The sequence below is a fragment of the Bos javanicus genome, chromosome 7, assembly GCF_032452875.1.
Source record: "Bos javanicus breed banteng chromosome 7, ARS-OSU_banteng_1.0, whole genome shotgun sequence".
Lineage (NCBI taxonomy): Eukaryota > Metazoa > Chordata > Mammalia > Artiodactyla > Bovidae > Bos > Bos javanicus.
The window spans coordinates 87,894,444-87,920,544 of NC_083874.1; the positions used below are offsets into that span (position 1 = coordinate 87,894,444).

Below are 26,101 nucleotides of genomic sequence, written 5' to 3' on the forward strand. Positions count from 1 at the left end.
TCTTCTTTACCAACCAATTCGCGTGGTAGATAGCACAAAGTTTCAAGAAGTTCATTAGCTCTTCTGGATGGGGGTCATATATGAGAATACCTCTAAGGAGAGCCTGGTCACTTATAATAAGAAGGTTCAGAAAGATTGGGCTTCCCTGGTGGCTCAGATGGTAAAGAATCTGCCTGCAATGCAGGAGACCTGGTTCAATCCCTGGGTCTCATTCTGGAAAAGGGAATGGCTACCCACTCCAGTATTCTTGCCTGGAGAATTCCATGGACAGAGGAGTCTGCCAGGTTTCTCTATGGGTTGCAAAGAGTTGGACATGACTGAGTGACTAACACTTTTACTTTCAGAAAGATTAAGCAAAAGCTAGTGAGGATCCAAGTTTTCTACTTCCATTTCCTTTAACACTAACCCTTCTCTCTCTCCTTTCAACAATAGTAATGTGTGTGAGGTCTGTCCAAGGCTAGCAACCTTGGTCTCTAGCCTTACGCTTATGGCTTGCCTTTTTCAACGTAGAATCCTCTGGATCTTGGTTAACACAGTATTAATCTTTTCCTGTTATTAGGTTGATCTACTTTCTGCTTAACAAAATATAATGGATGGGATGGTCACTGGCCAGGGACTGGGCTGCTTAAACCAGTGGTGGGAGGACGCCATGGACTTGTTAGTCCTGGTGTGTGGCCAGGAAAGCAGGGTGTATTCCCAAGTGATTGACAGGCCAGCACTGGTGGCTGGGAATTTAAACGCTCCTTATATGTTTCCAAGGGTCGTCCTGCAAGCAGACTTGGCTTCACTGAATGTTAGGTTTACAGGATGCTGTCAAATGGTCAGGGAACAAATCTCTACCCGCACGCACAGCAGGCATGAAGCAAGTCCCGCAGACCAAACCTCCCAACGCACAGCAGCACACTTTCCATGCCCCTTCCTTTCTTTTCTACACATGAGTTTATTTTGGTTTATACCTCTGATCTCTCTCACCACATTAAAAAGTGCTTGTGGGGAAGGGAAGAGTCTAATCTATTCATCTTCTACAGCTGTTATGTCATTACCACAAACCGAATATGTGGATCGGTAATAAGTGGTGGATTTTACATTCAATTACCCTGAGTAGGTGTCTCATGGAAGAAAGTTTGGTAAAACTGTTATTCTCAGTAATTAAGGAGCTTCAGGTAAATAAAAGGTGCTTAAAAATGAAAGCATTTCAAAATCCTCAGGCAGTTGCTCCATCCTAGCCCTTTCAAGGCTTTTGCTGGATTTATAAAATACACGAACACCATTCAGTGTGCTCAGTCTGACTCTTTGTGACCCTGTGGACTATCGCCCACCATGCTCCTCTGTCCTTGGGGTTCTCCAGGCAAGAATACTGGAGTGGGTTGCCATTCCCTCCTCCAAGGGATCTTTCAGATCCAGGGATCGAACTCATGTCTCCTGTGTCTCCTACACTGCAGGCAGATTCTTTACTGCTGAGCCGCTGGCAAACCCTCTGACACCATTCTAGTCTCTTTAACTTGCCCACCCAGCAGCCCCATCATGGTTCTGTCTGCCAGGCCACTGCAAGCCCACCTCAGCGTCCACACAAGACTGGATTCCCAGAGGGCAGGACTGTGCCTGTTTTCTGGGAATCCCTAGGACCAAGCAGAGTACATGGCACCTAGAAATTATAAATTAATATGAATTTTAAATTCATTAATCAAAGGGTCTCTATTTGCTTTCCTAAAAATATAATTATTTCCAGGTGGTGCCAGCAAAATAATCAGAGTATCTACAGAACAGACATCAAAAATGCCAGTAGCATTTCAGAGATTGGACCCTTTGTTCAACTTTCCGCAGGGACATGCCCTCTAGTTTCCTGGCTCATTTGTTACTGGGGGTTGCTATCTTCTGGACCCATACTGTAGTTCCTGCTATTCAATGGTTTTGACATGAAGGGTCCTTCTCATTAGTGTAGACTATTATGAATTGAAGGTAATGATTAGAAATAAATAGGCTGTAGGGCATCTACAAATGGATTCTGAAAATACCTAATACACAATCCATTGTGGCAAACTGGGATCTTTTCTTCTGGATTGAACATATACAAATAAAATATACTTCATGAGAAATGTTTTAGAAAGTCTAGCATTATTATCAAGGGCCGATAAAAGCCTACATAGGATGCCACCTTATCATTTTATGTGCAGATTAAAATTGCTGTAAATTTATGTGACCAAGTTAAATTCATGAAAATTAAACTCATTTCAGTTCACTTTTCTTATGCTATGACTACTATCTATGTACGAACCTATGTCCCCATAACCTTAGACCAACCTGTAGTTTATAAAAATCCCATTTCCTATGATGTCATATATGACACAGATAAGTAACATTCTTAGGTTTTGTATTCAGTCACCGTGGATTTCACATGATGCTACAAAAACTGGAGAGACAGTATTGAGAAATGATTACCAGAAAGGCACGGAGAGTTAAGTATTTAATGGAAATAATGACAAGAATGAGCGAGTATGAATAGGTGACAGAAAATATTGATACATACTGGGAGAAGAGGGAGGGAAGGGCATGAAAATATGTGAAAGACACAAGCTGAAGGTGTTGTGAAAGAGACAGGGAAAAAATAATCAAGTGAGCACATCAAGTGATCCCTTGGTATGTGAGCTGGCCTCTCCCAGTGTGTGGGCTCAGCACTTCGTGATCTAACATAAAGCTAGATCATGGGCCATCAGCACTTTGACTCATCCTGATACCCAACCCTGGCAGCAGCTCAGCACCTGTTGTCTAATTTGGAGAAGCCAACTGGCAGCTGCCAGCCCTGCAGACAGCTCCGTCCTCTGGCCCCAGACGGCCTTCTCTGGCCAGTCTGTGTGGCCTTGGGCTCCAGGCCCCCGTGGTGGGAGCTGCCTGCTTTTGCAGCCAGGATGGTTTTAATAATTTCAGCCATTATCCCTGGAAATGTACTGTAACCTGATTTTTACGTTTGGTGTTTCAACTTCTGTAACTGACGATTTCTCAGTGATTCTGTTGGTTGAGTGGTGAACTACGATTTTTCATTTGTGCAATAGTTTCTTCCATATTATTCATTAGGTAATTATAAAAACAACATTTCCCCTTCTATGGCATGAAGAGGAAATTAAACCAGTCTTCCCACACTATCAAAATATTAACCTTCCCCTTAGTTGAATCTGTTCCTCACCAATAACACCTACCATTTACTGAGCATATGCTGTGTGCCAGGGACTGAGCCTGTAGCTTGGCGTGGATCTGTTTTTTAATCCTCACAGCCACTCTTCCACTACGACTGTCATTCTACAGATGAAGAAAAAAGAAGGGCCAGGCGGTCCAAGAACTTGCCGAAGTCCACCAAGCGAGTTAGTGGCAGAACCAAGTTAACCAACTCAGTCAGGGCGCAAGCTCCAGAATTAGCTTTCTTAGCTCTCTCAGGATGCTGCCTCTGCAAACCTGTCCCCTTAGTAAAGGCTACCTAAATTATGCCTATGTTTTCTTTTTTTATTCTTTTTCTTTCTGGATGTGCTATCTTCTTTGGTGCATGTGGGTTTTCTCTAGTTGCCTTGAGTGGGGGGCTTCTCTCTAACTGTGGTACTTGGGTTTCTCATTGCAGTGGCTTCTCCTATTGTGAAACACAGGCTCTAGACACAGGCTTCAGGAGTTGAAGCACGTGGGCTCAGGAGCTTTGGCCCACGGGCTCAGTTGCCCAGCAGCACGTGGAGTCTTCACGGACCAGGGATTGAACCTGTGTCCCCTGCACTGGCAGGCAGATTCTTAACTACTGGCCCACCGGGGATGTCTGCCTATGTCTTCTTTGAACACTTATTCTCAGGTGAAAGTAAGTTCATGACAAATCTCATTTTTCCATAAAGGGATATATTTGCAATAGAATTCATTTTCTTATGAATGATAACTAAAATGCTTTCCCTGTGGTTCTGTTGTACTATCCACTGAAGAGAGGGGAACTTCTCAATAATATCAATATTTTGTGGAAGCTCTCAATAATATCCATATTTTGGATGCAGCTACACAGTTAAAATTAAGGGGAGATTATTGAAAACCTAAGGAAAGAAAGGTGGTTTAATTTTTTTGAGCTCTACACTTTTAAGATGAGGAAGGAAGTCCTTTGCAATAACATTTTGACTGTATCTACCTGGGTAAAACAAAGTGTAGGTTTGCTACAATTATTAAAATAATATTTTGCAAGAAATTTACGACTCTGTTCTTAAGGAAAAAAGGTTGCTTTATAAATTTTGGTGCCTATATGACTTAGATTCACAATCTAACCGCTCAGCTCTTCACTTTAATTTGCTTGAGTAGGTAAGTGATGCCAAGTCTGGTAACTACAAGATGACATTTTTGCTGTGTTTCAGGAGAGGAGGGTAGGGAAAAGAAAAGAAATGCATGCTTTTTATGGAGACAACTATTGTTTCTCTCTGGGCAAAGCTATAGGATCAAGGAGAAATCTTTCATGCGTTATAAAAACTTCTTCTTTTAAAATGGGTACATAAGCTCTTTCCTTGCCTTTGTTTTCAAAACGATACTGATAACACTGTTACTTTACAGGCCGGATGGGAGGAAAAGTAAAAGGAATGACGGTAAAGCTTCCCATTTTTTCTCCAGCAGTTAGGAAGACAGAGCAAGAAGTGAGATCTTCTTAAGTGAAAATTTCCCAAAGTCCCAAGGAAAAGGGGAAAACTACAGGAGAGTTTCAAGAACCACAAGACTTGGGCTTTGCATCTTGTCAGAAAATCCGCAGTGTTAGTAAAAGCCTGGGGAAAGGCTGGCACGGACCTGACTCAGCAGAGAAATGCCACCCACAGTCACCGACGCTGCTTCCGCAGTGGCTTAGCTGCCCTGTTTTCTCTGGAGGGTTCCCCAGCCCGGCCAACCCACACACGTCTCTCGATGGGAAACTGGACTTTTTGAAAAGTGAAATTAAACAAAGTTGTATAACATTTAAAAGAAGTTTACAATTATGATACTTGGCTTTTTACACGGGCTTAAAGTCAATTTTCTGTTGAATAAATAATATTAACCACACAGTAACCACCTAATCGTTTAAAAATGCCTCAAACAGCCATCACCATCATTCTGAATAGACTCCCACTTCTTTTTAAAGTCCACTGTGAAAAAGATGAGGGGAAACAGTACCATTAAAAGAGGAAGCAAAACAGAGTCCGCGTCTGTTTCCATGAGGTCATGCACACAATTGACTACTGGTCAGAGGAATCCAGTCTATACCGAGATGGGGTGTGAAGTCAAAGCAGGTGGCTGGGAGAAGTGAGAACCCTCTCCCACTTCAACCTTTTATATTACTTTATTGCTGCAGCCAGAGGGACAGATAGAAATCAGTGAAAATTCTGTTGATCAGACACAGGAAACAGGACGCAGGAAGATGCAAGTTATATAACCAAGTTCACCTGCTGGAAAAATTGCCAGTTTCATGTGAACTGCGTGTGCATGTGTATGTATCCGTGTGTGTGTGTGCGTGTGCGCGCGTGCACACGCATACTATACCATGAAGCTAAGCATTTCGAAAGGATCTTCAGAATTATTTCTGGGTAGATGTATTTCTGCATAGCTGTTTTCATCTTTTTGCCCCCAGAAGGAAATACTTCACTTTCAGAATTTAGGTTCCACAATTTTTTTTTGGTTGTTTTATTTTAGGACATTTGCAAACTGAATGATGGTGTCTAGTGGAAAAGCAATTTATTTCCCTACTCATAGCAAATAATTTGCTGTCATATAATTTACTAAATTTTTCTCTAATATTTTCTCTCATTTGTAGGAACTCAATCATGGAAAGCAATGAAATATTTCTCCTTTTTTTCTAATATTGATCAGCAAGTGCTTTGATCTCAGTAACTGGATGTCAGGTGTAGAGTCCAGAACTACAACATGTGTTGCACCTCCTATAGGAAATATTAGGGCTCTGATGGTTGTCTGTCCTTAAATCACAATTCATCTTTGCTAGGTCTTCAGAGTGCAAAATAGGTGCGGTTCAGAGGAGTGTCAAAGGAACATCAGTGGTTCAGAAGCGAATACCCTTTCCCCAGTAGCGATATACATTGCGGGTATGTGACTGGAATATTTAAAACACCTGTTCACTTGGAGCTAAGCCAAATGTGTAATGTGTTAGCGTGCTTGGCTCACTTCCAAGAACATGTATCATTACTGCCATCAAAATACTGAGGGAGTCAGGGCAAAGGCACAAAGCTAGAAGCCATGTAAGAAAGATATATTTTATTGTTAACAATACTATCACATTAAACACTGCTGGCTAGCTAGTATTTTAATGAAATCAATTATTTGTTTTTGCGTCAGAAAAGAAACCAGCAGTGTATGGAACTTCTTGTCTTAGATTTGCTAATTACTTTCCTTGCCTTAAAATCTTAATCAAGCTCTCTCCCACTCTCCCTCCCTCCCCCACCCTCTCTCTTTTCACTGCGTTCTTCCCTGGATACATGGTAGTTTGACCCCCATGGACTACACAGTCTGCCAATCTTCTCTGTCCATGGAATTCTCCAGGCAAAATACTGGAGTGGGTAAGCATTCCCTTCTCCAGGGGATCTTCCCAACCCAGGATCAAACCGGGGTCTCCTGCATTGCAGGTGGATTCTTCACCAAGTGAGCTACCATGGAAGCCCTCAAAAGGAACACCAGAGAACAAATTCTATCCTAACTCTATTTGCCAGAGTTCACCAACAAAACTTGGGTAAGCTCCTCCATGTGACAGGGTTCAACCTATTTTTTTTACTTCTGTTTTGACCTTCGTTAATAGAGTTATTTGTGACTTCTAGTTTTTAACCTTTCTCTATCTTTTCCTTAGTTTCAAATCTGTATAGTAAATATTTTATCTCTGAAGAATTTCATGACTTCATGACACAAGAAATATTTATGCATGTATTATATGTAACAATTTATAAAATACTACATTTTGTTTGAACATAATCACAAAATATACTGAAGATTTCAATGTCCAAGGTGTGAATGTGTCTGTGTGTATGTGTGTGAGCAAGAGAGAGAGAGAGAAGAAAGTTAGAAAACATTGTCTGTGTTTACACATACAGGAGGAAGGAGCAGAAGGAAAGGAATTAACATGTTTAGGGCATCATGTGCCCAACACGTGCTAATGGCTATATATGTACATTGTACAAGCTAATGTGCACAAAAAGACCAAAAGAGAGACTTACCATCCCAACTTTACTACTTATGAAGCTAAGCATCAGCAGAGATTAAGACACTTGCCGAAGAGCATGGAGTTTATGAAGGTGGAAGAAACCAGATTTGTCTGACTCTCTAGAACTTGCTTCTGCCCCTTCTCCCACACCACCTGCGGCCTTACAAACCATAATGGAAAAGAATCTATCTATATGTATATTATATATATAAATAATGTCTATATGTCTAATATACCGTACATCATAAATTGGCACATTGTAAGTCAATTATACTTCAATTAAAATAATATCCAAAAAATGGCTGAGTTTTTAGATTATAGGCGTGGAAGTCTAAGGGTAAAGTTTTTACATTTGGCAGTATTGTATCCAGAATCTTGGCCTGTTCATGTGGTCATTTAAAGTGCACACACTTCATTGTGTGTGTTTGTTAGTCGTCCTGTGGTGTCCAACTCTTTGGGACTCCCTGGACTGTAGCCCTCCAGGCACCTCTGTCCACGGAATTCTCCAGGCAAGAATACTGGAGTGGGTAGCCATTCCCTTCTCCAGGGGATCTCCCTGACCCAGGGGTTGAACCTGGGTCTCCTGTATTGCAGGCAGATTCTTTACCATCTGAGTCACTGGGGAAGTCCATATACGTCATTAAGAACATCAAAATTTACAGATTTTGATTTCTTCAATTTAATCTAGAGAAGCTTATATAGTTTAAATATGCTTGCTGAAGTCTTTATAATTTGCTTCTTTAAGATACTACATCTGACATTTCGTCTTTAGTCAGAGAAATAAATGCATGTGCATATCATCAGTGCAAACTGAAATTACATGCATATTTCAAAAACAACTTTTTATGTTATAATCATAGCTGTTCACAGTATGGCATAAATGGCTTAAAATATATAAGTATAATGAAAGGTTTTAGGCTTTACAGGATGTACACATATACATGTTACTTGTAAAAATTAAAATGTTTTGGCACATTTACATTTTACAATTATATTACTTCTATCTGGTTGTCATTTTGTTATTTTCTGCTTGAGACCATACAGTGTCGTTCTCATACCTTCCGTATTGTATCTAATTCTGCACCAAACATTTGCTGCTGCTGCTGCTGCTGCTGCTGCTAAGTTGCTTCAGTCGTGTCCGACTCTGTGCGACCCCAAAGACAGCAGCCCACCAGGCTCCCCGTCCCTGGGATTCTCTAGGCAAGAACACTGGAGTGGGTTGCCATTTCCTTCTCCAATGCATCAAAGTGAAAAGTGAGTATGAAGTCGCTCAGTCGTGTCCGTCTCTTCGCGACCCCATGGAGTGCAGCCCACCAGGCTCCTCCGCCCATGGGATTTTCCAGGCAAGAGTGCTGGAGTGGGTGTTAGAACTCTTCATTTGTCTGTTTCCTCCTCTTCCTCATTGCCCTTGCCATTTTTCCCACCGCTCCTTCTCTCTGTGAACTTTCAATTCTTAAAACTAATTCTTAAACTAGTACTTTTCAGGCCCTTGCTCCTTTCTTCTTGTGAATCTTTGCATAACTAGTCTTTTGAAAGGTTCGTCTCCATCCGCTTCATCAATTCACAACCATCTTTCTGCATTTCAATTGTTTGAGCTAAAAAGATATCACCAATCATGGCTACCATTTCTAACTTTTAAAATATTCTTTCTATAGTTGTAACTCAATTACAAGGTATCATCATCATAAACCTTATTATGTGCCAGACCCTGTTCTATGCATTTAAAAAATATTCAATCATTTAACTGTCATAATAGCTATATATTAGGTACTATTATTAAACCCCATTTAGAAAGCGGAAAAATAAAGAGGAAGAACACTTAAGGGATTTGTCCAGGGACATACAACTGGTAAGCAGTAGGAAGGGACACAAACTTGGGTAGTTTAGCTCCACTTTGGGAACTGGGGCTCCCAAACACTGTTACGCTGCCTCCGCCAAAATCTCATAATCCCTGTTAGGCCATTTTGTCCTGTTGATTCACATATGTATTTTCTACCTTAGCTAGACTGTAAGTTTTGTGAGGTCACAGATGGAAGCTTCCCAACTTATATCTTTCCTGTCATCACTATAAAGTTCTATATATTCTAGAAATTCAATAATCACTGCTAGAATAAAAATATCTACAGATAAAAGTGGGAACACATGTATACCTGTGGCGGATTCATTTTGATATTTGGCAAAACTAATACAATTATGTAAAGTTTAAAAATAAAATAAAATTAGAAAAAAAAAAAGTGGGAGTAAACATCTAAAATACACATATTGGAAGCCCACTTGTAAAGTTGGAGGTAAAAATGGAATTAAAACCTTGCACATATTTGATAACAATATACATCTAATGTCATTGCTTATCACTAATGAAATGGCCATATTAACTTCTTTGCTACATTTAAGAGCTTTTGATGCACAGAATAAACACACCTCATGTTTAAACCATTCTGCTTGGGTTATTTGGCCTTCTATTATAAATAATGCTGTAGACATTTCAAATCTCTAACAGTAGAAGGTAGTCAAATCAATATTGGCTACATAATACATAAAGAATGGATGCAAATTTTATAGCAAAGAAATTAATTATTAATTTATATCTGCTTACTACTGTAACAAAAATTCATTGTTAGCTTTTTCTGAAGTTTAACAATGCTTCAGCCAAGATGGATAAATTATATATGAAAATAACATTATTTAAAGTAAAAATGCTAATAAAACAATTATTTAATATTTATGAATGTTATACAATCTGTTACATGTAGTAATTCATGCACTGTCTTTTCATACGATACTCTAGCATGGCTATTATAGCTCATATCACTATTATTTAGCAATATTAAAATGATTTTTTAGCAATTAAAATAGCAATATTTTCTATATTACAAAGGCTTTGCTGAAAAGTCAGAAGTGAATATATTATTAGAGGTTAATTATTTCCAAAACAGAACGTATCCTGCATAGCACAAATGACTCAACAATGAAAATTTTGTTCAAAAAGTGTGCATATAAAAGGCTTTGTCCCTGGAATGCAGCTCTAAGTGGCTCACTATCTAGGTTGAAAATGGCTATGCAGGGTTGTATGTCCTATTTTTCCATGCCTGCACTAAAGATACAATATGGGAATTCAGCTTGGTAATTACTAATACACCACACAGACACAATTACACCCTGTATGCAGCATGAAGGAATCACTTGTGGTCTGCATCCATTACAAAGAGCAGTAGGGGGCCACCACGCAAGACGACAAAATGCTTTACAAGACGGAAGGAGACCAGAGGAGCTGATGTACACAGATACAAGGACCTTGATTCTTCTAGCAATGATTTAAGTCTCTTTCCATCAATTATCGTCCTTTGTCTCAAGAGTCTTATCACCAGCAGCACTACAGGAACTGGGCATAACAATGCTCAGACCCGTATAACCCCATGAACTGTGCTGACATTTCCACACCCTGTTGCTATGTTTGACCTGGTTATTCAGATTACTTAAGCAAAACAAAAAGACAGCGAGCGAGAAAAAAAGCGTTACCATTGCAAAACTGGTGTATGTAATTTTTTTTTTAAGGCTTACTCAGAATTCCGTTTCTCTAAACTGAAAGCCATCCTACCTTCAAAATGTTCCTTTTCAAAGTAGTTTCTACTCCCTTTATAAAATTAAAAGTGAAAATACGCTTGGATGCAAAGTATAGTTGTAAGAAAAGAGACTAAATACTGGTATATCAAGGGGTTACATACGTAACAAGAGAATTCTATGTCCAAGAGAGCTAAACTAAAATAAGTCAGCCACTCTTTTTAGCTACAATGAGTCACAGGAATAATTTTCTTTCTGCGAAACTCTTTAAAGTTTCGAGTTTAATTGCAAGCAGTAAGCGGTTTTTATTATAACTGTTTCCTCCTGATTATTACATGATGTACATTATTTTACAATACTTTCATTTAAGATGCGTTTTTGAAATACATGTTATAATTATGGATTTTTAAGACCTTAGGAAAGTTAGTTATGGCAGTTGGTCAGATTTCTGTGAAACAAAGCCTTGTCTTTTAGAAAATGTTTACAACCTATGAGAAAAAAATGTGTCCTGGGGCTAAAATGTTTATTGGCACCTAGAAGTCTGAAGGGAGACTCAGGCCTGCGGTTTTTGGAGGGTACTTTATCATCGCTGCATTCTCAAAGGTTTCTCTGAATGAATAGAACTGGATTACTCAGCCTTCTATTCCACGCCTATTCCTCTCCATTTTCCTTGGCACGAACTAGAGCCAGGCTATTTTTAGTTAGGCAGTTTTCTATTTTTAGACAACTACCAGTTAGAAGACATTTGTTCGGAAAAAATTTAAACACACACACACACACACACACACACACACACAAAAGGAGGAGGGAAAGAAGCTTCTCTTCACATATTGTAAAGCAGCCTTCAACCTGTAACTCCAGGCATTTCAGCTGCTTTCAATCTTGGAAAAATAAAGAAAAATTCAGAGTTCAGGGTTTTAAAAATAAACCTTCCCTCCGGCAAACAGACCAAAATACAACAAGCTGTTACTATGTGAAACAGCGGACTACAAAAACAAAGAACATTCTCCAATGATTGAACTGCGAGAAAGGTTGTAGAACTATTAGGTTATAGGAATGTTACACAGGCATGTAACAATTTTCCAGCCTCTCAGCCAGATGGAGGGTGTTTTAGAAATTAGGGAGAGGGTAGAGGGATCCTCATCTGTAAGGTAAGATGAGGATGTCCGATACAACCTGAAAGTTTCCCTTCTCAACACCAGAGACCCTTGTGTCAAACTTAAAGGTAATTATATTCACTGCATTTTTCAAACATTTGTATTCTATAGAATTTCCCTAAAAATTATAACCACATGTTTACAGAGAAAGGACATATTAAAAAAAAAAAAAAACCCAGTGCCAATGGGAAACAAAATTAAAGCCTGCTACATATACACATAGATGTGTGTGTGTATGTATGCATTTGTATATCTCTAAATCATTACCTTTATTAGTCTTGCTTTTACTTTACATGGGGAAAAATGACTTGCAGACTGGCTCAGCCTATCAACTTACTCTACTTATCTTTCAAAGTTGTGTTTTCCCCTCTAACCCACCATGAGATGGACGTTTTCATGGGCTCACAATTGAAATTACTTTCTTTTCCTTCAGTTATCCTGCTGTGCCCTAAGTCTTTTCAAGGTTCAGACTGGTGGATAGGATAGTCAGCGGCGCATCACCAGTAACTAGCACAAACTTTAGCACCTGATCTTCATGTTCATGTATATCTGCTGAATGAGGGAACAAATACTGAGCATGCTGTGTCCACAACGGCGTATCGACCCGGAGGACCATGGACTCCTCATGATCACTGTCACGTTTCCTATGTGCTCAGCACAATGCCTTGCACGTAGAGAACACCCCACAAATGCTTGTGGAAAAAACATCAATTCACTAGCCTTTATTAGTGGCAACCCATTCCAGTACTCTTGCCTGGAAAATCCCATGGACAGAGAAGCCTGGTAGACTACAGTCCATGGGATCGCAAAGAGTCAGACATGACTGAGCGACTTCACTTTCACTTTAATTTATATAAGTGCTATCATTATTTATATAAGAATCTGATATTTATTAAGGCATTCCCCGATGGCTCAGTGGGTCAAGAATCTGCCTGCCATGCGGGAGACACAATTTCGATCCCTGGGTCCGGAAGATCCCCAGGATAAGGAAATGGCTATCCACTCCAGGATCCTTGCCTGGGAAACCCACGGACAGAGGAGTCTGGTGGGCTACTTGTTTAAGGGGTCAAAACTGAGCGACTAACCCACACATAACGATTAACAGAAAATGCTATATAATTATTCTCAATATAAAAAACTGCTGCTGCTCTGTCCTTTGGTAAAACAGCTTAAATTTCCTGAACTTTTCCCTTGATGTTGAAAATAAAAACATCTTATCTAACTTAAGGGCTTCCCTCGTAGCTAAGTGGGTAAAGAATCTGCCTGCAATGCAGGAGACCTGGGTTCGACCCCTGGGTCAGGAAGATCCTCTGGAGAAGGAAATGGTTACCCACTCCATTGTTCTTGCCTGGACAATCCCATGGACAGAGGAACCTGGCAGGCTGCAGTCCATGGGGGTCACAGAGAGTCGGACACCACTTAGCACCTAAACCACCACCTAACTTAACAGTTGACAGTGGGCTCTGACATCTTTTACAGCCATGATCATCCCATCAGCCCTGTGAGCCAGGATGGATCAGGGTGGACCAACTCAGAACGTTGAACAAGTCAGCCCAGGTTATAGAACTAATGTGTGGTGTTTCCATAACCAGAACTAATCTCTCTCCAAATCTGTGGGGCTTTAAAAGTTCTTTCCTACAAGTACAATTTAAAGGAGAACTCTCACGGTAACGCTTCCAACAACATTCTTTAGGAAAATCGCTCTGCAGCTTTCTTTTCCCCCATGTGAAATTAATTCAGAACCACCACCTTTAAGGAGAACCTAGTCACGAAGCCTGGAGAGAAGATAAAATTCCCCGCATACCTAATTAGGAAACATGAGCCTGCGTACGCATGCGCATTCCCTTTCTGGTGGAAAAGCTTAGAGTTGACCTGGTTTGTTTCTGCTCCCCTAGGACTGTCCTTTCCTGTCCTTCCTCCATTTCTCTTTCATCCTCAGGGTAATTTCAACTTCAGTGTTCCCTCCATCCTCTCACCTTGATCCACAGAATCCCACTTACTTTAACAAATATTCCTGGGAGTAAATGACGCAGCTTTCCTGATTGATTCTCCCTGCCCTGGCACAGACCCTAACACCCAGTAGGGATGCAACCAATGCCTGCCGTGGGAATGAAAGATGGAATGGCCGCTGCAACCTCTCCAGCTCACAGGTCCTTTATTATGTTGTAGCCATCATCCATCACGCTAGTTACTCATCAACAAGAGTGCTGGGTGTGCCAGTTTCATTCTTACACCAGGGCTGCTGAGTAGGTTTCTGGAGTGACGAACATTTTTGGACCCATCTTGACCAACGGAAGCCACTAGTCACATGTTGCTATGGGGCACTTGAGATGTGGCCAGTTAGACTGAAGAACTAAACTTTTGAGTTTATTAATTTCAATTAATTAAAATGTAAATAGACACCTGTAGCCATTAGGGCAGATCTGTTTCATTTCATCTGAAACCTGGCTGTATTATCCAAAGAGAATTCACATGACAGAAATGACTGTGTCAGATCATAGACGCTAAATGTATTACTTATTTACAAATGTGTACAGGTATTAAAAGACGCTTACTCCTTGGAAGGAAAGTTATGACCAACCTAGATAGCATATTCAAAAGCAGAGACATTACTTTGCCAACAAAGGTCTGTCTAGTCAAGACTATGGTTTTTCCAGTGGTCATGTATGGATGTGAGAGTTGGACTGTGAAGAAAGCTGAGCACCGAAGAATTGATGCTTTTGAACTGTGGTGTTGGAGAAGACTCTTGAGAGTCCCTTGGACTGCAAGGAGATCCAACCAGAACATTCTAAAGGAGATCAGTCCTGGGTGTTCTTTGGAAGGACTGATGCTGAAGCTGAAACTCCAATACTTTGGCCACCTCATGCGAAGAGTTGACTCACTGGAAAAGACTCTGACGCTGGGAAGGATTGGGGGCGGGAGGAGAAGGGGATGACAGAGGATGAGATGGCTGGATGGCATCACTGACTCGATGGATGTGAGTTTGAGTAAACTCTGGGAGTTGGTGATGGACAGGGAGGCCTGGCGTGCTGCGATTCATGGGGTCGCAAAGAATTGGACACGACTGAGCAACTGAACTGACTGACTGACTGACAGGTAACCTTGAAAAGGGTTTGGTTGCTGGAACTAAAGGGAACAGAGACTGGGGTTGGTTTTAGATTGGAGCTCATTCTCAGGGCAACTTTGACCTGAGTTTTTCTCTCCTAAATGGTTTTCTTGAGGCCACAGTGATGGCATTTGTTTATGACTAAAGAGGGATTTAGAACTGGACCTGGAACAACAGACTGGTTCCAAATAGGAAAAGGAGTATGTCAAGGCTGTATATTGTCACCCTGCTTATTTAACTTATATGCAGAGTACATCATGAGAAATGCTGGGCTGGAAGAAGCACAAGCTGGAATCAAGATTGCCAGGAGAAATATCAATAACCTCAGATATGCAGATGACACCACCCTTATGGCAGAAAGTGAAGAGGCACTCAAAAGCCTCTTGATGAAAGTGAAAGAGGAGAGTGAAAAAGTTGGCTTAAAGCTCAACATTCAGAAAACTAAGATCATGGCATCTGGTCCTATCACTTCATGGGAAATAGATGGGGAAACAGTGGAAACAGTGTCAGATTTTATTTTTATGGGCTCTAAAGTCACTGCAGATGGTGACTGCAGCCATGAAATTAAAAGACGCTTACTCCTTGGAAGGAAAGTTATGACCAGCCTAGATAGCATATTCAAAAGCAGAGACATTACTTTGCCAACAAAGGTCTGTCTAGTCAAGGCTATGGTTTTTCCAGTAGTCATGTATGGATGTGAGAGTTGGACTGTGAAGAAAGCTCAGTGCCGAAGAATTGATGCTTTTGAACTGTGGTGTTGGAGAAGACTCTTGAGAGTCCCTTGGACTGCAAGGAGATCCAACCAGAACATTCTAAAGGAGATCAGTCCTGGATTTCTTTGGAAGGACTGATGCTAAAGCTGAAACTCCAGTACTTTGGCCATCTCATGGGAAGAACTTACTCATTAGAAAAGACTCTGATGCTGGGAGGGATTGGGGGCAGGAGGAGAGGGGGACGACAGAGGATGAGATGGCTGGATGGCATCACTGACTCGATGGACGTGAGTCTGAGTGAACTCCGGGACTTGGTGATGGACAGGGAGGCCTGGCATCCTGCAGTTCATGGGGTCGCAAAGAGTCGGACACGACTGAGCAACTGAACTGAAAGAGGCATTTGTATGGTATATCAAAAAATAAAGTTTTAAATCCAGAAATTCTTGAATAAGAGTTACTATTATTCATTTGTATATAAGTTTTTTGTAATAATATTTTATCAGATGTGAGGGAAAAAACCAAATACTCATTGTAGAGTTTACTGTTTACAGTGTTTCTTATCCTAAAACAGTAGCTCTAAATAGTTACTGAGTTTATTTACTAAAACATAAAGATAAGAGATTTAATTGATATGAAGAGACTTTCAGAATCTAATTAACCTCCCAGCTAGTCATTAACTCTATGACCTTTAGAAATAATTGACAGGGATTTTTTTTTTTCCCCTTATTGAAAACTTCCATTAGGTGGCTAAACTTCGGGATAACACAGAATACGCTAAATGCCGTTGAGACGTGACTGGATAACATGCCAAACAGCTATTAGTAAAATGAGATATATTCCCAATAAGATAATCTATCCACCCAATCTGTTGCATCCATATGCAACATTTGCCTAATTACAGTGCTTTTAATGATGGAGTCTGGAGTCTTTTTCCAGAATGTCCTATGAATTATTTTGATCATGAGGGTAATGAGGAATGTATAGCTGCCACCACTCTGTACCCACTGCTAACCACCAACATCATACTTGCCTGCCGAGTCTGGTCTTGAACTCAGAATCTTCCTTGACACGTGCTCTTGGGAGCCACTAGCAACTGATGGGCACGCACAGGGAGGGCCCGGAGATGCAGTGCTCACTTCACTGTGTGATAACAGGCCTTTTATATTGTGCTTCCAAAAATGTAACGTGCTTGCTTTCAAGAGTTAGTTTAACCATATATCAATTAAAAAAAATTTTTTTATGGTATGAAAAATGTTCACAAATGTACTTTTCAAACTCCACGCTGGAGAAAATAGATATCTGGAAAGGCTCTGGCTCCTTGCTACTCAGTTTGGTTCACAGACTAGCAGCATTAGTTATCACCTGGGAGCTTGTCGGAAATACAGACTCTTGGGCCCTGCCCTGTGCTCACTGAATCAGAATCAGCCTTTGAGCAAGATCCCCCCAGTGATTCAGACTGGGCCAGAGGCATTTTGTCTGAGACTCTCTGATCTCTCTTGTTAGATCCTGGCCAAAGTACCACCATCGCTTCTCTTTTTCCCAGGAATCTACATATGTTGGTCTGAAAGTCTTTTACTTTCCACTAGGACTACAAGAAATATCTCTACATTGTCCCCATGCCTTTTTTTTTTTCCCTTATATAAAGTGATGAAAGTGAAAGTCGCTCAGTCATGTCCAACTCTTTGTGATCCCAGAGACTACATAGTCCATGGAATTCTCCAGGCCAGAATACTGGAGTGGGTAGCCTTTCCCTTCTCCAGGGGATCGTCCCAACCCAGGGATCGAACCCAGGTCTCCTGCATTGCAGGCGGATTCTTTACCAGCTGAGCCACAAGGGAAGCCCAAGAATACTGGAGTGGGTAGCCTTTCCCTTCTCCAGGGGATTGTCCCAACCCAGGGATCGAACCCAGGTCTTCCGCATTACAGGTGGATTCTTTACCAGCTGAGCCACAAGGGAAGCCCAAGAATACTGGAGTGGATAGCCTATCCCTTCTCCAGTGGATCTTCCTGACCCAGGAATCGAACTGGGGTCTCCTGCATTGCAGGCAGATTCTTTACCAACTGAGCCATGAGGGAAGCAACAGCCTTTATCTATCTCTGGTTCTCTTGAAAAAGTCTCACCTTTTATTATTATTAGAACATATCTGACTTCAATGAAGAAAATTTGGTAACTTTTAATATCTATACCATAATGATCATCAGTAAGTTGTTTATATATATATATTTTATATATATACATAAGTATATATACATAGGTATAGATGTATCTGTATATATGCATACATATATATATCTATATATCTGTGCATACATGCTCAGTCGCTCAGTTGTGGCCCACTCTTTGTGACCCTATGGACTGTAGCCCACCAGGCTCCTTTGTCAATGGAATTTTCCAGACAAAAATACTGGAGCGATGTGCCATTTCCTTCTCCAGGGGATCTTCCTGACCTAGGGATTAAACCCATGTCTCCTGCATCTCCTGTATTGACAGGCAGATTCTTTAACACTGAGCCACCCAGAAAGCCTCATATATATGTACATATATATAATATTTATTAAATGTCTACAATATGCCATACATTGAGCTGGCAGTTGAAGTTATAAATAAAACATCATCATGTCCTTCACAGAGAGGAAGTAGGTTTATAATAATTCTTAAAAATGCAGTGAGGCAGTTGAAATAATAAACATCCTTTGATTAAAGACTCATCATCTTTTATTCTGACTCTAGGCAGGACTCTGAAATTGTTCCTAAAGCTTCACTTTTGAGTATTTCATAGCCATATACTTAGTACCAACCCTAAGGAAATAAGGATATTCCACTCTTTGATATCTTATTTGATATGTTTTAAAACCAAATAATGTTACCTTTACCCAAGGACTGTCAATGGCTAGAATGCAACATTTGGTTCAAATGTGCAGTCCAACACCAAGTTGTAGGTGTCGTGAACTCTGTAAATGTCATTAAATATTGATAATGATGATTCAGGCTAAATATGTTTCCCCTTTCACTTTCAGATATTGAAGGAAAAAAACCACGAGGACTTTGGTTTGTTCCAATTCAAGATGATTCATGTAAAATAATAACGATAAAATGGTGATGGTTAATAATTATAAAGCAGTTTCACTACTGACAAAAGGCTGTATTTTGAAACCTATTGTCTTTTCTGCTCCTACTATTATTAAATACTTTTCTGTTGACTCTGTTAGTACTAAGCCATTAGAGCTGTGTAACGAGAGAGATGAGAGGTAATGTGTTATTGCTTCGTGCATATAACTTGAGTAATCTAACATGCACTTTATTTGTTCAACAGTGATTTTCTTAATAAATGACATGTGAAGCAGCTTTTCATGTTTATAAAATATATGCAAATTAAGCAAGTGCATTATTTTTAAAAAGGAATGGATTTTCAAATTTGACATACAGAAATTCATTGTGGATTTATGAGAAATATGAATATATTTTAGACCTGTTTCTTTTAGACTTTGGGGAACAAATATAAATTTGATTTACAGAGACAAACAAAAGTCTTTTAAAGATATATAAACAAAAACAAACATTACAACTTAGGAGAAATATGCAAAACCTTTTCTTTTACTGTTTTTAACAAAATAACTTTTTTCTTGTTTTCCTTAGAAGCCTCAACACTGAAGGTTTAAATCTTTATGGAATATACTAATCCTTCAATTTTCAATACTATCTATCTAAAAGCAATTATATATTTAGTTTAACAGAGGACAAGGCAGAATTACTGAGCTACTCGCAATAAGAACTATTTTAATTATAATTCACAGTAATCTAAGAAGAATTTTTAATGGAGCTCAAGAATATTACTTCTCTAAGTTTCTGGGAAAAAACTGCTTTTCTGAAGAAATTAATTACTAATTATAAAGTTAAATACTAGCCTTTGCTGCTTCAAGTAAGTTTAAAATAGTAACAAGGAAGACCTACCATCCTTCCGTTCACAAGCTTCACATTTAAAAAAACAGCACACGTTACCTCGTTCACGTGGCTAGTGCTCCCTGTCAGCCTGGACAACTCAAAAGAACTTTCGAACCAGACGGTAAGCTTACTGATTGACTCTGTGGTTACTGGTGTGGGGGCAAAATGTGCTTTCAGTTTTACGATGAGTGTGTAATTCCAGACTGGTGTCTCTCAAAGTGAACATTTATGCTTTGGATTCTAAAATCTCAAGGCTACACAGTTCTTCACCCCTGAAATGCACTGTTCTAATTTCACACTGAAGAATTAATCCTGGTGTTGATTTGAAAACACAATTAGTTGAAATGCCTCCTTTTTCAGATTTCAGTCTAGACCAGTGCTGTCTCATGAACTTTTTGGATATCCATGTAGTCTCCATCTTCCCTTGTCCCATCTGCCAGTCACTAGCCACATGTGGCCGGTAGCTACTGTATTAGATGGTACAACCTAGATCACTGTAGTTTTTGATAGTGCTTTGATGAAATTTATAAAATTTTAGTGAACTGTTTCATTGGAGCTATAAAAACATTTTTATACTTTAAACGAGTAACATTATGCTATATGACAATCCCATGGCTATATCTTATTATAACTGTTCCCCTGTTTATTTTTTCTACAGATGTATTCTGATGGCCTAACACTGTCTCAACCTCACATTAAGCCCTGGAGATGTGATGGAAAACAAAATGTGCACTGGCCCTGCCTTCCAGAAGTTAAAAAATCTAGTGTGGAACAAGAAATTGGACAATAGCTTCAACAGTGCTTTGATGATAGAGAAAACAGAACATATTAGAGTCCTATATTATAATATAGGAAAGACAATAAACATAAGTTACAGAGCATCTCCAGGATATTTCCAAAAGTATAAACTGGGGCCTGACTTGAATGAGGGATTAATAAAAGCCAAGCAAAGGCTGAGTAAGGAATGTTGAAGACAAAACAAACAGGGGCTTGGAGAAGCTGAAGGATGTAAGCATCTTTAGATGGCTTGAGTATAGGATGGGAACTGGGTGAGGGGGTGGCTGAGGGAAATAACAAAAGGTGAGGCTAGAGAAGAAGAGAATTACAGAGGCTAGATCACACATGACCTTGTGAGCAATCTTGACCAAGAGACCTTGAGGGACCTTGGTTACGTTCGTATCTCCATGCATTCCATGGCACATAGCACATGGCAGGAATTCAGCCAATCTTTGTTCAGTGAATGCATGAAAGAATGAAAATTAAGCAAATGATCAAACATATAAGTGAATGTTCTTTTTCTTTTAGAAAAAGTATGTGTAACATACACATATAAAGCATATATATTTTCATGTATCTATTTTTATAAGCATAAAATTGAAACCTATTTGGGTTATATAAGGAAAACTCATGTAAAACAGACATATTTTGATATTTTATATCTACTCCTGACTTTTGTAATACAGAATTTGTAAAGTCCAGTTCCACTATTGGCTGAATTTGCTTTTCAACAAAAATTGTTCTTAATTTTTACCAACTATGTAAAGGAAGTTAACTTACTGATAACCTCCAGGAGCACTGAGGAATACTAAAGCGTATTAGCTATTTTAAGGCCTTTGCAGACCCAATTCAGGCCTTAATTATTACTGTGCAAGGAGACATTTTGCTAGAACAGTCTTTAAATCCAAAAACAGGAATCAGGTAACAGAAAATAAAATTTCATGTAAATATCACCTCTCATTCTCCCCTTTCTTTTTGCCCACCTCACTCACATGCTCCCTCTCTCACCCACACACACTCTCTTCTTCTCATCCTTGCACCTCAAAAAGAAAAGCCAGTAATCTTCTCCTGAGACAGCTGTGAATCAGAGGTTCTTTCTGCAGGGGTTACATCCATCTTTTTGATTTCCCAGAGAGCGGCACGGGTTCTTATGTTTTATCCCATGGCCACACAGAGTCACTTAGTCACCAGCCCAGACTAGATGAGCAGCTCAAACAGAATTACTGAGTCACTGAGGGGTGAGAGGTTCCCTCCTGGCCAGGTGCTAAGTGATGCTCCCAAGTGGGTTTTGTGGTTAGAAAACATGCGCTGGATATGAGGTAACCTGTCTGGACTTCTGTCTCTCCAAGGATCACCTGGAATGATCTGGTGATCAGCGACCTGTCTGAAGTTTTGTTGAACTGTTTAGCTGAAGCCTTCCTTTCAGCAGTTTGTATTACTTTAATGAGATTATTGCTCCTTTGCCCTCTGACTGTTCCCAAGCTAATTTCTGTCTGTTTCATATCCTTAACACGAATGCCTGTCTCCTGGTTCAGAAGTCCTTGAGCGGTGCTGAACGTAAGCCGGTGCCTGCTAAATCCTTGTTGAGTGAAGAAATGGCTCTACAGGCTTACAGCATGTCCCCTGGGACCTGAGATCTTCAGTTCATCCTGAAGTGCTCAGCCCCACGTCTCCTTCCCCAGCATCAACTGTGGGAGTCGGAAGGCAGCCAAGAGAACTCGGAGTGCGCTAGACAGGCACATGAGGATGAAGGAAGCCGTTTCTGAATACCATCAGAGCCTCCACTGAATTTCCACAGCCTCACAAGCTACCATTTTGGGCAAATACCTAGTGTACTTACCATAGAGTTAAATAAGATGGGCTTTCTTCAAAGGAGGCATTTTTAATACAATGATTGTTTTTTTTTCCCTAACCAGTGGATTAAAAACTTAACACATTTACAAAATCTGGCATATTTATATATTGTATCTAAACAGATATTCAAGCTGCATTATAATATAATAATAAAAAAACCCAGATCCCAGTCTGTCTATTAAGTCTTTGTAAGTCTTTGTGTCATTGTAACTGTAGTGCTAATTATCAAGCAAAGACATGATAATTACAAAGAGCTTTTTTGCTAAAAGAAGGAATCTCTTTCAACACCCACGCGCTGCACAATTTCCTATGACCCTGTAACACTACTCTGGTATGGCCCAGAAATTTGTATTTCAGGCTGAATACTGGGAATCGTGTTATTCCTCTCTCTTCACCAATCTTTTTTTTTCTTGTGAGTAAACTGTTTTCAGAGGGTTAAGGGAGAGGGGTAATGGTCCAAATGGGAAATATAAAACTAATGACCCTTCATGAAACATATTATGCTCCTCATTAAACTTTCTCAGTTAAGTGTATTCCATTAATTTAAAATAAATAGGATTTAAAATTTTACCCAGGAGTAGTAAACTATCCTAACTTTCAACTTTGTGTTAGATCTATTCTAAGAATAGATTTCTCAAGTCCCTGATGCATCACAGGTTCTTAGCCTGCAACACAATTTATGTCTTCGTCTTGCAGAGGTCTTCAAACTTCGTGTGTGTAAGAATTACTTTGGGAAACTTATTACAAACACAGCTTCCCACCGAGATCCCTTCTTCTTCACCAAGGATCTCAGGCACACTGACTTCAGTGAAATGCACTTTGAAAAGTACTCTCTGTATTTTTCTGGCACAAACTTTGTCAAGCTTAGGGATCCCACTTTCTCCATCATCTCAGTTATTACTGCAGTGTGGGAAAGCCAAATGTGAAGCCTGTTGTGATTCAGGTAGTAGAGCAGGCCAGTCTCGAATCATGATAGACTTATATGTGATTTTCAGAGAATCAAAGCATCTCTAGTTTTGACCTAGGAGCCTCAGAATGTCTTTTTGAGAGATTCAGAACTTTAATCTATTGATGTTAAGGGCAACATAATGATGGAATTGCTACTCTATTTTTGCTTTTTAAAGAATTACATTGTACAAAACTTGCAAATTCACTGTCCTCTTTTTTGAGATGAGAAAACTTCAGACCTGAGAAGTAGCCAGTCTGTCACCCAGGAAGACTGTGCAAGGCACGGGCTCCAGTGCAAGCCCTTTGACTTTCAACTCAGTGTTCTTCTTATGACCATGAAGAAGTCTGGGTGAGACCCCCATCTGTCCCAGAATATGAAAATCTCTAGAGTATGTGAAGTTTTAACTCTCCTTTAAACCACAGAGTATATTCCTGAGCAAAGCCCATAGAAGATAATTTTATAGATTTTTAAACTCCTAAGAAAACAAATCTAAAAAGTCAAATTTTCACCTAGATTAATACAGTTCAACTCATTTCCCACCATATGAAGGACAGGAGCCGTTCAAGTTTGATGACAAATTCCAATTCAATTTTTTGTTGTTGCTCTGCAATATTCATTGTAATGATTTTGGTAATGAAGTGGAGTTTTGAGTATAGAGTTCTGTCTTCAGAACTCACGTTTACTGTGTGTGAATGTATACAAGCATGCCTGTGAAAGCACTTTCACATGTGAAAACACTTATGAGGTTTGACAACTGTTAATATTTATGTATTTTCACATTTATATCTGTGCATGAATAAAATGCTATCTGAAATACATACTAGGTAAATTTTATAAATGATCTTAAATTTCAAGATCAAGGCAAGCCCACAATTAAAATCATTGGTCAGTGAAACACTAAATGTGTAGTAATGCAAATCTGAAAGTATCTTAAAATACACATATTAGGTCTACTTATCATCTACTTTTGTTTCTCTGAAATTATTTGCTTAGTCTTATTAGGCAAAAAATCAAAAAAATATTTAAAAACTTTCAAGTAAAAGTAAAGAAATGAGAATTAATCTTAGACAATTATAACAGGTAAAGAGAAGATGGATGTAAGAGGCAGATTAATTTGATCAGGATTAGAACTACATTTTTTCATAATATAGAACCACTTATAGCAATGGCAAGAATAACTTGTATTCTGGTAGACTGATTCTGAATACATACTTCTGAAACATTTATTTTCTCTTAATTGTGGAAAAGCAGTCATAATCAAGGAAACCATGAGGAGAAAGACAGGTGGATAAAATAGATGGGGACATCTTATCTCTGAATAATGGGGATACATACTTCATTATACCTCTTCCCTTTTGATTTAGTATTCATTGCTTACAAAGGGTACTATAAGGCAATAACATTTAAATAGGATACATGTGGGAAACACTTAAAATTGTATGGCAATGTTACTTATGGTAAGAGATAAAAAATATTTTTGAGTTTCAACATGGTGCTTACTTATTTTTGGCACAATGGAACCATGTTTTAAATCTAACTTTGATAAAACACCAAGTTACATTTAGAAATTCATTTTCATCAGATTTCTGATTCCACATGTATCAATAGCGCTATATTAAATTATATGATTTGGGGGAAAAAAACACTTCTGGGAGAATAACTGTCTTTACTCTTTCAGCAAGAATACATTAGGATGAATGAATTAGAAGAGACATAAAGTGAAAAACAAATGAAAAGTTACGGTGAGCTCACTTTAATTTTTTTCTTTGACTATGCTGCCAAAGCATATACTTAAAGAAACCATGAGTACTATATACTTCAGTATATACTTCAAAGAGATCATGAGAAGTCACCTAAAATGTGGGTGAGCTGTCCCCGTAGCCACACGTCCCATTTTTGGTGGCCTGACACTGGGGTGGACAAGGACGGCTCAAGAAGGATGAGATTAATAATTTGACAAGATGCCTGATTCCTAGCAAGGAGCAGATTCACGGAGTCCCTACTACCAGGCCACGCTCACTTCGCATTTTGAGATAGAGAGAGAGAGAGGGTGGAGTAATAACCGGGGCAATAACTCTGGGGACACCTGCGGGCATATAAACATTTTAGGAAAAGTTAGTTGTGCTTGTGTGGAGGCAGGGAAGAGAGGAGGGAAGGGCTGAACCAAGCGGCTCTGCCTAAGTTTGGGGTTCATCAGGCACGCATGCGCGCTCACCTCCACGATGTCCGAGTTCGTCCGGCTCTCGTGCGGCTCGTTGTACTCGGTGTACTTGAGCAGCACCTTGTCCATGTCCGTGCTGGCGTACTGGAACAGCTTGTTGGTGCTGTTGAAAATGATCAGCGCAATCTCACAGTCACACAGCACGCTCAGCTCGTATGCCTTCTTCATCAACCCAAATTTCCTCTTTGTAAACGTCACCTGGAAGAAAGCAAGCAGGCGGGTTTTTTAAAACAGAGAGAAAAAGCGCGCCTTGAAAAACAAAACAGTACTTTTTTCCCTTTGTAACACCAAGTGTGTCGTTATCAGAGCCCTTGGCACGAACGCATTTGGAAAGAAAGCAAAGAGATCTAAAACCAATTTCTGCTTAGAATTGTGATTTCTAGCTTGCTGCTGCAGAGAAGGCAATGGCAACCCACTCCAGTACTCTTGCCTGGAAAATTCCGTGGATGGAGGAGCCTGGTAGGCTGCAGTCCATGGGGTCGCAAAGAGTCGGGCACAACTGACTGACTTCACTTTCACTCTTCACTTTCGTGCACTGGAGAAGGAAATGGTAACCCACTCCAGTATTCTTGCCTGGAGAATCCCAGGGACGGGGGAGCCTGGTGGGCTGCCATCTATGGTGTTGCACAGAGTTGGACACGAC

At 39.8% G+C, this 26,101-nt stretch overlaps 1 protein-coding gene across 13 annotated transcripts in view; it reads right to left on the reverse strand.

The window, feature by feature from the left end:
* MEF2C (myocyte enhancer factor 2C) overlaps positions 1-26,101 on the reverse strand; it is a 179,066-nt gene that overhangs the window by 57,233 nt on the left and 95,732 nt on the right. For all 13 annotated transcript variants that reach the window (XM_061424363.1, XM_061424368.1, XM_061424365.1 and 10 more), the window contains one exon: positions 25,453-25,656. In XM_061424363.1, the coding sequence (XP_061280347.1) occupies positions 25,453-25,656 (204 nt within the window). The remainder of the gene's footprint in view (positions 1-25,452; positions 25,657-26,101) is intronic.